Here is a 12,432-nt window from a genome sequence, read left to right as displayed (position 1 = left end):
GGGAGTTTGACAAGATATCGGAGACAAAAGATGGCCTTCTTACTCGCGACGGTGGTATCCGCCCCCCGGGGGGGGGGCGAGTTGAAGACTATATGCTGAGGTCAATGACCGGCGAGGCGAAGATGTTTCATTGGTGAAGATATCCTGCTGCCGTCTGGGTGGAGATGGACTGCCAAGGCTGGGAATTTGATGGCTTGGTAGGGAGAATTGGAGATTCCCAAATGTCTCTGGTGGCAAAGTACGGCGACGGTTTTTTCTCTCCAAAGGCTCCGAAACGTCCCCATGGTCAATACGGGACGAGAAGTCCAAGTCGGTATTATTCGCTTGGTATACCAAGGGACTGGTGGGAGCTTTCAGAATATAGCTTGATGAGAATGAACCCACTGACGGCGCACGAGCGCGAGCATTCAAAATATCGTCGGATTGACGATGTTCAGTTGATGTGCGTGTCTTTCGCAAATCGGGTGGCAAAATCGGTGCTCCAAACCAGGGAGTAGTAGGAGAGGAGCTTAAATTAGCAAAGGGAGAAGCCGAACTGGGCCCGGGAAAAGGAGATCCAGGAGCGTTTGAGTCATGGGGATCTGTGGCGCCTTCCCTGAAATCACCGGAGTGTAATGCAGATCGAGGTCTCTGGATATCGGCCGGCGAATCCAGTTCCTCTGTCTCTTTGGTGTGATGTTCTCGGCTAAGAGAACGGCTTTCATGCCCTCTTCCTGCTGTCTGTGACTGCTCCGGGGAAATTTGAGTGTTAAATAAATCATTGTTGTGCCTATCCGGGGACTATTGGTATGTTAGCCGATGTATACTTGAGATAGGTTGGACTATAAAGGAAGAGACAAAGAGAATTTAAGGAAAATAAAGAAAATGGAAATATATGATTGATATTCACGAAGAGATTCACATACCATATGCTGAAGTCTCCAAGGCGAAGATTCTTTGATGCGGTGTATGAGCTCCTCCCGGTCATTCGCCCACGACTTGGGCGGATCCAACGCCGTTGAATGCATAGAGTTGGTTGCCATTTCTGGAGCAGCTCTCTCATGGCGATTGAGATCATTTAGCGGGGACTGGGAGGACCCTGTGGTCGGCTGTTCGCCATTGCCAAGGTCGGGTGACCATAGATAATGACGCCGCCGATCTGGATCTCGAAATAGGGGCATGGTGGCGTGATAAGGGCAGACTATAAGGCCTGAAACGCTAAAGGTGACATTTCAGGAGGTCACCCACGTAGCACCTTTTGAAACCAGCACCGAGCTGTGCCGTGGTGGGGGGGTCCAGGTTGAATGCGGTGTGCCAGTATGATTCGGGTATATGCAGTGATTTTATTGATCGGCGAAGGAGAGGGCGGGTTATATAGAAGAGAGTACTTCGTACATCACGTCATTGGCCTGGCTTTTGCTGTCTCAAAAGTATGAATGCCCAGTTTATGCCTCAAAAGAAAAGGTTGGATAGGTCGTGTGCATTGTGTCGTTGAATGAATGGGGTGGACACCCGTCGATCTCGGAGATCCGGACTGAGAACGTCATGTGATGGACCAGTGACGTTGTGTTGCAGTGATTGGGTAGAGAGTCCTCCAGGGCTTCATTGAATATGTTGTATATTTGCATTCTTTAGGTCTTAATAAGACTGCCCGATACCTAAACAGTGTGACAGATGTTGGGGAGAAATAGAGGGGAAAAGGGCACATAGTGTGCAGACCAGTTAGAATGACAATAGAATCTGTGACAATGTCGCATATATTGTATTATAGACGATATTCTAAATACTCATATTAGCTATCAGTTCAATCTTTTAGTGCCAAAATTAAGACAGACAAAACGCGTTGTATAGGACTGTTCAAAAGTTCAATATTGTACTTATCTGTTAGTGGCCGAGACCGATGTTCCGTGCGGAGATCGCCACTTTTTTTTTCTTCTCCGAAAGTCTTTCGATTCCAACACACGTCAGGACAAAACACATTTGTTTTGTTTGAATATCAACATGGCACCAAAACGTACTCATGATGGTGATGCTGCTCCAGCATCGAAGGGCGATCCCGCGATCAAGAAGCGCAAGGGCTTCAGTGTTGGACCCGCCAACCTACCAGATGGCACATATCGTCGCAAGAGTGAGCATGCCCGAAAACAATGCCTCAGAACGAGACTAACAAACAATTAACAACAGCCCAAAAGATCAAAAATGACTTAATTCACAAAGCCAAAGTGAAGAAGGCATATGCCAAGATCAAAGCCGAAGAACTTGCCATCGCGCCAAGGAGATCCGTGTACGATACCGCCGATGGAGACGAAATCGCAACCGGCAAGGACGAGGAAAAGGCCGGTGAAGACACAACAACTCTCGAGCTTCATCCGGATCGCATAGCCATGTTGAACGAGCCCGAGGCCGAGCCGGCACCTGCGCCTAGACCAGAACGGCGCCCACGAGGCGAGGGCAAACAGAGAGAGCGCCGGCCAAAGCCTTCTGCATTCTCAAGGGAGATGGAGTTTGCAGAGAATCGAAGGAAAGCGGAGGAAGCACGACAGAGGGATCGCGAGGCGAAACAAAATGAGCGTGAGAAACTGTTGCGCGCGAAGCGGCCGGACCAGTTTGGGAAGAGGAGATTGGGCAGAGAGAGCAACGCGCTGCTTAGTCGCGTGCAGCGGATGGTTGGTCAGAATTAGAGAGGAAAGGCAAAAACTACACATGATGTGGACTATGTTTTCATGATACCCGGTTGGATGTAAAAAAAAAAAAGGAAATCCAAAGCATTCAATATTCGATTCTTTAACTGTCTTGCTAAACCTATGCCGCGGCCGCAGCGGAAGGCTTGGAGGCTCCTCCGCCATTTGCACCGCCGCCGTTTCTCGGCTTTTTAAAACAAGCAAACTCGCCCTTCGTCCGATCTCTGAGCCGTTTTAGGATAACCCGCATTTCTCCTAGTTCGGCCTTCAGTTTCGTGCGAGCCTCGTTCGTGGTGCGACAATCTAGCTCGACGTAGATCTGGCTTTGTACATTTGATGCCTCCTCAGTAATGTACGCGGAAAGAGTCTGTGCAATGAATTCGGTGTCCAAAGTAGCTTGCATCAAGGCTGCTAGCGAGAAGGAGGACCGAGCACGGAAGGAATCAAGTAATGACGAAGAAATTTGAGAGAGTAGATGTGTTAGTACGGTGGCCAGCAGCGAGGAAGGTGAGCTTGACGCAGCTCGACTAGCACCTGGTGACACAGTAGACGGAATTGTTGTGGAAATCTCCGTGTGGACCAGCACCATGGTCAGCATGGTGTTGTAGACATATGGGCGGACTTGCTCCGGCCTGTCAACAGACGGCTCCCAATCCGGAGATGAAATGCCAGTGGTGATTGTTTTGTCCAATAAGGTAGTAGTCGGGGTGATATATGACTGGAATAGCCTGTCTTCAATCTGGCTCAGCACGTCCCGAACGGTCTTGGCCTCTTCTGTCAGCTTTACTGAGAAGGATGTCTCAAAGTTCGAGATAAGCTGTGGGACATGGTCGGCCTGTAGAGCTTTGAGATTTGAAAGTGTCAGAAGGATTCGAACATTCTGTTTATGTGGTGTCAGTTATGCAGGTCATCACATCGGATTGGACTAAGACTTACCCGATTCCAAGAATCGACCGAATCAGCCGAGAGAATTGACAACGCAGCGTCAGTCGCTTGGCTTGTCATTGCTGGTCGGGCGATAATCCATTCGTTTTCTTCATCTACTGTTGTCAGGCACTCGGCGTTTTCGACGAGGCCGCTTAGTGCTTTGTAAACACTCGATACGAACTGAGAGCGGACCATTTGAAGTAGTTTCGCCGGCGGCTGAGTGACAACATCCACGGAACCTGGCTTTGCCATAGCTTCTGAAATGTAAAGGATCTTTTGCATGCCTCCAAGGATAGCACTCTCAAAAGCCACGAAGAACCCGGGCATCTTAGTCAAATCACGCTTCTCTGAATCCCGTGTCCAGTCTTCCAACATTTTACAGATCTCCGCATCTTTACTCCAGGCAGCACACGCCACACGTGCACATCGTTCCCGGGCAATGCTGACAAGGGTTTTGAGGAGATCGTAGGTTTTTCCAGAGCCGCCAACCGGCCTTAGGGCTGCCATTTCGCTCGCAGCGGTGCCAACTGTGGTGAGGAATTTACTCAGATAATGTACTCCACTGAGAGAATTGGAAAATGGTGGCCAGAATGCGAAATCCTCCCAATGCTCTCCAAGCTTTGGGGGAGGATATGGTAGGTTCTTCGGATCCAGCTTGAACCGGGACTCTGTCGGAGTAATGCCCCTCGACTCTGGGGTTGATGGACTTGCCGGAATTGGCGAGAAGAGTAGGGAGATATCTTCGGTTGGGGGTTCCGTGAAGAGAGCCACGACGTTCTCTCGAATGATATTGACCAATACAGCAATACCATCTTTTAGTTCTTCAATATTGTCGCCTGAAAGGTGGTGATGTTTGCGACTCTCCCCTTCAAACCCGGCGGGCAAAAGCCGTTGTCGATTCCCGTCAACGAATGATTGTGCGACTTCCCAGAAATCCAACACTTCGCCCAGTAGACCACTTTGCGAAGACAGAAGTCGGGTTAGGAAAGTTTGTATGCATTCCCACAACTCAATGACTTGATCTGTGTCTAGTCTCCCTGGTATTTCCACCGCACCATCTCGAGGTGCCAGGCGGAGATATGATGCTGTGGCCTGTGGGGTTGGTCTCTCTCCGCCAGCAAGTCTTCTTCTTAGAATTTCAATTTCGATCTTGCATCGGTCACAGAATCCTGCGATCTTTGTCTTCAAGAATTCATAACGACTCTGAAGCCATGTCCAGATAGGGTTGTCCTCGACACCAAGTTCCAACAAGGCTCCGATCAACTCCATGTGTTCTTCCACAGGTCCTAAGGCGGTGCTTGTAGTTGATGTGGTGGGGGCATCGGCAAGACGTCTCCAGAGATCACGCTTAAAGTCGTGGATTTGGTGATCAACATCCATCCACATCCGGCCCATGGCCAGAATGGTGTGTGTCTCAGAATCGTTTAGCTGCCGGCGAGAGGTGGATGCCTGCTCAGCGATATTTTTTGCCCGATTGGCGAGTGTCCTTGCTTTGGTATACTGCTCAAAGACACTATCGTAATCACGTTGCTGGATGGACTTGGACAAGTGGCTTCCAATTTCATAAACATCGCGGTGTTTCTCCATAGTCTCCACCACCGACTTCAGTACTTTCTCTCGTTCCCGACCCCCAAGAGCCGGTCCCCACACCTCTTCAGCCTTGACAGAAGCCTCAACCAAAGGACCTCTAATACCCTTCATGCCGAACTCGCTCTCCTTGACAAGAGCGGTCTTCTTGGCAGCCATTGGGGCGGGGGATACGCTCCGGTGCTGACCTGAATAGCTACGGAAATGTCCTGACCTGCGGGGACTCAGACGTGGGTCCTTATCAACGCCCTGGTTTCTCATCTCGGTGTAGACGCTATCAATAGTTGCCTTGGCACGCACGAAACGCTCAAAGTTGGCTTCCACCAGTACTTTCAGCGACGCCGACTTCTGGTCAATGGAATGCGACAAGTTATCCAGGCCACCCATCAGCGATTCGATAGAGGCTGAGTGATGCGCCTGTGATAGGAATAGTGCGGGCGAGAATGATGTCGATGACAGTAGGTACCGTGATTTGCCTTCTTCTTCCAATGGCACTCCTCGCTGCTTGAGAATCCGGAGAACGCTGTCGCTTGTACCCAAGGGATCGGGCTCATCTTCCCGCGCATTATCTCTGCCCTCCTTTCCTCTTCGTGAACCAAACTTGCCTCTCCAATCACTGGCACTGCGTTCGAGAGCTATGTATCGGGACTTGCGTGGACGGGAGTCTGTTCGTTGAACCGGCTGCTCTTCTGGCTCATCGGCCACGTCTAAAGATGCCGGCCATTCCTCGGGGAACTCGGAGGGTAGGTTGTAGTGGCTTGCGACGTCGAGGTCCGCCATTGTTGCCAGGTGTGCAGTAGCTAGGACGAATTGAAATACAAAGAAGAATCAGGGTGGTATCTCTGCAGGTGACCGAGATCTGATAGCAGAACCCTAATCAAATGCTGAGACCATATAGCTGGTAGTCAAGAGTGGACACCAGGTCGAAGAGTGGACTCGGGCCGGGGGGGAAAATGAAACCACCAATGCGGTCTGAGGGTCGGTCGGATCGGTGCGGCGCCGAGAGATTTGATTCTTTTTCCCCTTCTCCTTCTTTCATTCTTCCCCCTCACCACCTCTAATCTTCTCCCCAAGAAATTGAAGGGATCTTTCAAGATGATCGCTGCCCGGAACTTCTCTGTCGCTCGCCAGTGCATGCGCCCGTCCCGCGTGGCCCCCCCGATTTGCTGCTCCTATCGCGCAGGTACCAACCCTCTCAAGACAACTCAGTCGCTATCAATGCTCAATTGACTAAATTTCGACCTTTGAAACAGATCCGCTTCTACGCCAGCCCTGCACAGGAAGCTGTTGCCAAGTTCAAGGGTCAGAAGGGTCCTGATGTACGTTTTTCTCACACGAACCCGTTTTTCTTTTCTATGCCGGTGCCAGCCGCGTAGCCCACACCGACCACCAGTCGAGAACATCACCACGTGTATAATTATGACAATGCTAATTGATTCTTTGAAATAGGGCAGGTACACTGTTACTCTGATTGAGGGTGATGGTATTGGTCCTGAGATCTCTCAGTCCATTAAGGATATCTTCGAGGCCGCAAAGGTAGCGATTTCGCAACATCTCAACTCTTCCATGCGATCAAAATACTAAGTCAACAATAGGCCCCCGTCAAGTGGGAATCCGTTGATGTCACCCCTATCCTTAAGGATGGCAAGACCGCCATTCCCGACGATGCCATTGCCAGTGTGCGCCGCAACTACGTCGCCCTCAAGGGTCCTCTCGCTGTATGTTCCGGCCTCAAATCCCCCACATATATCCCGCATCTGGACTGCGATACTAAACTTCGCTTTTAAAGACCCCCGTTGGCAAGGGTCACGTCTCCCTGAACCTGACTCTCCGCCGTACTTTCAACCTGTTCGCCAACCTGCGTCCTTGCCGCTCCATTGCTGGCTACAAGACCCCCTACGACAACGTCGACACTGTTCTCATTCGTGAGAACACCGAGGGTGAATACTCCGGTATTGAGCACGTTGTCGTCGACGGTGTCGTGCAGAGCATCAAGCTCATCACCCGCGAAGCTTCCGAGCGTGTCCTCCGTTTCGCCTTCCAGTACGCGCAGTCCATCAACAAGAAGAAGGTCCGCGTTGTCCACAAGGCCACCATCATGAAGATGTCCGACGGTCTCTTCCTCAACACCGCCCGTGAGATCGCCAAGGAATTCCCCGATATTGAGTTCGACGCTGAGCTGCTGGACAACTCATGCCTGCGTATCGTCACCGACCCTACTCCTTACAACGACAAGGTCCTCGTCATGCCCAACCTGTACGGTGACATTCTGTCCGATATGTGCGCCGGTCTGATCGGTGGTCTCGGTCTCACCCCCTCCGGTAACATTGGTGACGAGTGCTCCATCTTCGAGGCCGTCCACGGCTCCGCCCCCGATATCGCCGGCAAGGGCCTCGCCAACCCCACTGCTATGCTTCTTAGCAGTATCATGATGCTGCAGCACATGGGTCTCCACGACCACGCTAACCGCATCCAGAAGGCTACGTTCGATACTCTCTCCGAGGGCAAGGTGAGCTTTTACAACTATTCCTACAGTTACCGCGCATTACTAACCCCGTGACCTTTAGACCCTCACCGGTGACCTTGGCGGCAAGTCCAAGACCCACGAGTACGCTGGAGCTATCATCAAGCGCCTGTAAATCAAGCGCTGCTGACACTCCTTGTACTATGACCCCCCTGATCTATTCCCTTTGTACCCTTCGAACGACATTAGAGCTATAGCGATCGAAATATACCTACTTTTGGTTACCTGGAGGCGCCTGAATCTTAAACAACCTTGAACCTCCTTCAATCATATCTTGGTAGATCGGTATCGTAGATTGATTGGTTCTGCTACTGTAGTAATATGGTACAAGATGCCTGCATAGTCATACACATCACTAAAACAAAAGAGAACGCCATCCCCCAAACTCCATAGGTATCAAAGTTCAAAGCCCATGTTGAAAACTTGGCCACGTTAACGCCGTCGGGCAGTCCTGCGTGTCGCAGTGCCAGTCGATGGCCTGCTATCTTTGGCTTTGGATCGAGATGTCTGCGCTCGGGTGCTCCGCGAACCACCTTTTTCGCCCTCGCCCTCATCTTCATCGCTCATGCCCTCCTCGCCCTCCTCACCCTCCTCGTCATCCTCATCATTCGCACCAGTGTCTTCTGCCGAATCGCCCCCCTCGTCTGATACTTTGCCTTGACTCCCTGGGCCAATTTCGACCTGCAGCCTTGTTGATCGTGTTCCACGCGTAGAGGGGCGGGATATGCGACCTCGAGACGGGGCGGGAGAAGACCTTGGTTCTGTGGCGGGCAAGAGGTTAGTTTATGGGTTGTACGCCAGGTTGTAAGTCATATCACTCCTTACCATCTGTATCTGCGACCGTGCTTCCTCGCCGCGATCCGCCTGCACGACTGGCACGACTAGTAACTGGCGATAATGACTCTTCCATCGCAAGCCGCCTTTCAAACATCATATCGCCGTACTCGTCATACGGGAGCTCAAATGTGCAATACATCTCGCCGGATCCTTCATCGTCTTCGTTGACATCGGTGATCACCGAATCTTCCTGTGAAGGTATCGCTAATCAGCAAAATGAAACAGCGCGGACAAAGCATTCGATCAACGCTTACCCGCTCGTCAAGAGCTTCCAAGTTGTATAATGAACCCAGCTTCTTCCATATCCCTGGAATACGCATATGTTCCGCTGTGGAGGGTGCGTATCCTTGGCTCTTGAGGTAATCCGAGATTGCGAGCATCCGAAAGTGTTTGTGTAGGCCTATGGGGCGAGACGGTTAGCTGCGTTGTCAACCCAAGAGAGATGGGGATTGAACTCACCGACTGGTTTCCATTTTATGATCGCTTTGAGGAGCGCAGTCTCTTGTTCGTCTGTCCAAGGATCTGTAATGAGGTCGTAGTCCGTGTCTGACTTGCCGACGCTGTCGCTTGACGGAGTGTTTGCGCTCGACTCTGCCACAGTATCATCCTGGGGTGTAGGCGAGTGTGCACGCTTGGTCTTTTTTCTTGGAGGCATTGTACCTTAGGTGCAATGTTTTAAGGACCACAGGAGGTAGGAAAGAATGTGATTGGAGAGGGGAGGTAATGGTTGAGCTTCGAGTAAGACGAGGGCACTTTCTGCTATCAAGGGTCTGTGCACGGCGATAACCATCTCCGTCGCGGGACCTTGGAACTTTCACGCGTCAAACATCTCGCTCATCTGAGCATGTTCTCGCTATGAATTGCGATCATGAGCTGGATCCTTTCTCCAGTGAAAGCCTCTGGAGACTCTCCAAATTCAGCATAGAAGCTCTACAGCCATTGGGGTCGCTACCATGGAACACTACTCTAAGTGGTAAGTGTCAACCGCAGATTCCCTAGAATCTTCAATAACACTATTTTGCTCATAGATGATACTGCATCTTGCTTTGAGATATATCCACAGCCCATAGATAAAATCGACCCTGTATGGAAGCTGAATCTCTTCCCAACTGGCTTGGACAAGCCTGAATCATTTACCGACTCGATCATCAATCCCTCCATAGACGGCGAGTCTGACGCCACCTGTGATTCGTTAAAAGACAACTCAGACGAGAAGAACGATCTATGGCCCTTGGATTTACTTCAGGAAGACAGTGGTCAAATACCTCCGCAGAAATCATGGGAGAGGTACCAACACAGGTCTTTCCAAGAGCCTGTGTCTGTCTACTTTAGTGAATCTGGGCCAATGGGATTTGACGCAGTTTTGGCACAGCAAAACACAGCAAAGAGAGATGGTGTACCGACTCGAATGGTTCAAACAGATGTGTTTATTCGATCACTGCTTCGTCTCGGGCTTGGCTGGAGCTCTGCATTCTTTCGCTACAAGCAACGCACCAACCAATTTGAAAGACATTTGACCGATATACGGGTTTCCGGTATTAGCTCATTGGCATTGGAAAATGTGATTGAAAATGTGCTACAATGTGGTACTAATATGCAGCGTATGCGGTTGTTTGCGCAAGACCCGCCAGTCAAATGCAAAGAACTTCCTGCTCTCTTCACATTAAGCAGCACAGTTGCTGTAATAATCTTCAACCTTGAGCAACAGATTTACAATCAGTCAAAGAATATTGCCTCACTCCTACAAATAAAGGCATTATTTCACCACTGCGGGGACTTGATAGGTGTCCTGGCAGGTATTGTTGGTGCTGCGCAAAGGGCTGTCTCCGACGCGCAAGTCATGTCAATTGTCATGGAACGTGCAGCCTTTTTTGCCCAGAAGTTTGGCTGGATGGAGAACCTTGTGCATGAGATTGTTATTCGAGTGACTCAGCCATGGTTCAAATTCATTGAGACATGGATTGGGCTTAGACCCGAAGACGCAGCTTTGAAAGCATCCATGGCAAGTGATAAAACCTTCGTCCGACTGAATACTCATGACGCTGTCAAGTTCAAGACTGGGCCAGCACGAATCGACCACATCTATCAAGCGGACCACATGCCGTCTTTCATCCCGGCCGACCAAGCCCGTTCTATCTTTGAAAGTGGGCGAAGTCTTCAACTATTGAAACAATCCCACCCTCGTCATCCCATCGCACGGCGTGATGTTCTCTCACGAACTGGTGGTCTTCATCTGCATTGTGCGACCACCTGGGCTGATATTGAGCAAATTCAAACGAAAGCCCAGGAGTACGAGTCAAGGCTCCGCGCTGAGATCAAGAGATATCATAAAGGTGATTTAGGCTTGCAGGATTCGTCATCAAATGTCGTCACCCAGGGTGTCGATCAAATCGCCGACACAGAAGTTACAACGGCAGCCTTTGAACTCTTCGACATAGATGATGAAAAGAATGCTTCAGGGCCGGTGACAGATTACAAGGCTCTTTCAAAAGATGATTTTAAGCAACTGCTTGATAAAGCCAGGGGAGATGAAACCGAAAACATCAACGCAGCAAGTTATCTCGGTCCTGAATTGGCATCTGGCCTCCATCTATCTCTTGCACCCATTCTTTCGTCGCAGGCACTTCTCATCGATTACTCTTGCCTGCACCTCCTCTTCAAAGAGAATAGAATTCGTCATCATCTAAACATGCAATGGCGCTTCCAGTTGCTGGGAGAGGGCTCATTTGTCGCCCGCCTTTCTAATTCCTTATTTGACCCGGAAATGGAAAGTGGAGAGCGAAAGGCTGGGAAAGTGCGTAGTGGTGTTGACACCGGTTTACGCCTCGGCAGTCGTGACACATGGCCTCCAGCTAGTTCAGAGTTGCGACTCGTGTTAATTGGCCTGTTGGGAGATTGTTACTTTGGCAGCACAAACACAGAGGAGGACGAGAAAACTCACATTCAAAAGGATAACGAGTTACCTGGCGGCCTGAGCTTCGGAATTCGAGAACTGACGGACGAAGAAATCGAACGATGTAAAAATCCGAATGCAATAGAGGCTTTGGACTTCCTTCGTTTGCAGTACACGCCGCCAGAAGTCCTTGAATCTCTCATTACTGCCCGCTCGTTGAATAAGTATGATCGTCTCTTCAAGCATTTGCTTCGGTTAATCCGCATGGTTTCTGCCGTCAAAGGACTTATCCGGGATTCTACTGCTCGAGGATCTCTAGCAGGAGAATCACACAACGTATACCAGAAATTCAGGGTGGATGCCCAGCACTTTGTGCTAGCGGTCAGCGATTACTGCTTCCACATTGGCATCGGATCCATCTGGCAGCGCTTCCAAGACACACTTACCAAGATTGAGCACTGCCTCAACCGCGGTGATATTGATGGTACGATTGAAGCAGCACACTCGGTACCACGACTTCGCGATTATCATGAAGACATGCTTGACCAGATGCTGTTTGCGTTGTTCCTCAGCAAGCGCCATGTACAGGCAGCCAAACTGCTTGAATCCATTTTCGGCACTATTCTCGGCTTCAGCCTTCTGTCAAGAGCAGATGGAATCGGGATGCGCAACGAAAGCGAAGGAGCTGTTCTCCACCTTTACCAGTCTTTTAGAAAACAGACCTCCGTCTTTGTCAACTACCTTCGCAACCTGGAGGCCGGAAAGGCCACTTCGAAATCAATGGCCAAATCAGGGAAATTCTTCTCTTCGCGGACAGACCCAACCAGTGTCTTTGAGCATCTACGGGTGAGACTAGACGTGAAAAACTACTATTGATCGGAGGAAGCTGCTACTGCACATTTGGAATGTGTAAAGAACAACTTTTGGACCTGACCTCGAGCTTCTATCACTGTTTTATGCTACTGCTTTGACATGTTATGATTTATGATTGACGAGATTCTTCG

At 50.2% G+C, this 12,432-nt stretch overlaps 6 protein-coding genes across 6 annotated transcripts; 3 read left to right on the top strand and 3 right to left on the bottom strand.

Annotated features, from left to right (window-relative positions):
- Positions 1-39: 39 nt before the first annotated feature.
- Positions 40-1,160, bottom strand: N7516_001153 (uncharacterized protein; the record flags this gene model as incomplete). Its single annotated transcript, XM_057213875.1, has 2 exons — positions 40-780; positions 906-1,160. The coding sequence occupies 2 exons, from the start codon at positions 1,158-1,160 to the stop codon at positions 40-42; spliced, it is 996 nt and encodes a 331-aa protein (XP_057075758.1).
- A 693-nt stretch (positions 1,161-1,853) lies between these two features.
- N7516_001152 (uncharacterized protein) lies at positions 1,854-2,660 on the top strand (the record flags this gene model as incomplete). The annotated part of the gene is made up of 2 exons (XM_057213874.1): positions 1,854-2,107; positions 2,164-2,660. Exons 1-2 carry the CDS (start codon positions 1,981-1,983, stop codon positions 2,658-2,660), a joined length of 624 nt encoding a protein of 207 aa, XP_057075757.1. The 5' UTR covers positions 1,854-1,980.
- A 121-nt stretch (positions 2,661-2,781) lies between these two features.
- Positions 2,782-5,954, bottom strand: N7516_001151 (exocyst subunit SEC5; the record flags this gene model as incomplete). The annotated part of the gene is made up of 2 exons (XM_057213873.1): positions 2,782-3,540; positions 3,597-5,954. The coding sequence occupies 2 exons, from the start codon at positions 5,952-5,954 to the stop codon at positions 2,782-2,784; spliced, it is 3,117 nt and encodes a 1,038-aa protein (XP_057075756.1).
- Positions 5,955-6,139: 185 nt separating this feature from the next.
- Positions 6,140-7,813, top strand: N7516_001150 (isocitrate dehydrogenase (NAD(+)) IDH2; the record flags this gene model as incomplete). Its single annotated transcript, XM_057213872.1, has 7 exons — positions 6,140-6,165; positions 6,306-6,357; positions 6,428-6,493; positions 6,624-6,710; positions 6,770-6,892; positions 6,964-7,683; positions 7,742-7,813. The coding sequence occupies 7 exons, from the start codon at positions 6,140-6,142 to the stop codon at positions 7,811-7,813; spliced, it is 1,146 nt and encodes a 381-aa protein (XP_057075755.1).
- Positions 7,814-8,130: 317 nt separating this feature from the next.
- On the bottom strand, positions 8,131-9,190 carry N7516_001149 (EAF7 family protein; the record flags this gene model as incomplete). Its single annotated transcript, XM_057213871.1, has 4 exons — positions 8,131-8,459; positions 8,524-8,725; positions 8,790-8,935; positions 8,995-9,190. 4 exons carry the CDS (start codon positions 9,188-9,190, stop codon positions 8,131-8,133), a joined length of 873 nt encoding a protein of 290 aa, XP_057075754.1.
- A 200-nt stretch (positions 9,191-9,390) lies between these two features.
- Positions 9,391-12,304, top strand: N7516_001148 (tubulin gamma complex associated family protein; the record flags this gene model as incomplete). The annotated part of the gene is made up of 2 exons (XM_057213870.1): positions 9,391-9,508; positions 9,564-12,304. 2 exons carry the CDS (start codon positions 9,391-9,393, stop codon positions 12,302-12,304), a joined length of 2,859 nt encoding a protein of 952 aa, XP_057075753.1.
- Positions 12,305-12,432: the final 128 nt, after the last annotated feature.

The sequence above is a fragment of the Penicillium verrucosum genome (assembly GCF_028828655.1).
Source record: "Penicillium verrucosum strain IBT 35672 chromosome Unknown utg000001l_segment0_segment0, whole genome shotgun sequence".
Classification (NCBI taxonomy): domain Eukaryota; kingdom Fungi; phylum Ascomycota; class Eurotiomycetes; order Eurotiales; family Aspergillaceae; genus Penicillium; species Penicillium verrucosum.
This window is presented reverse-complemented; position numbering and strand designations above follow the sequence as displayed.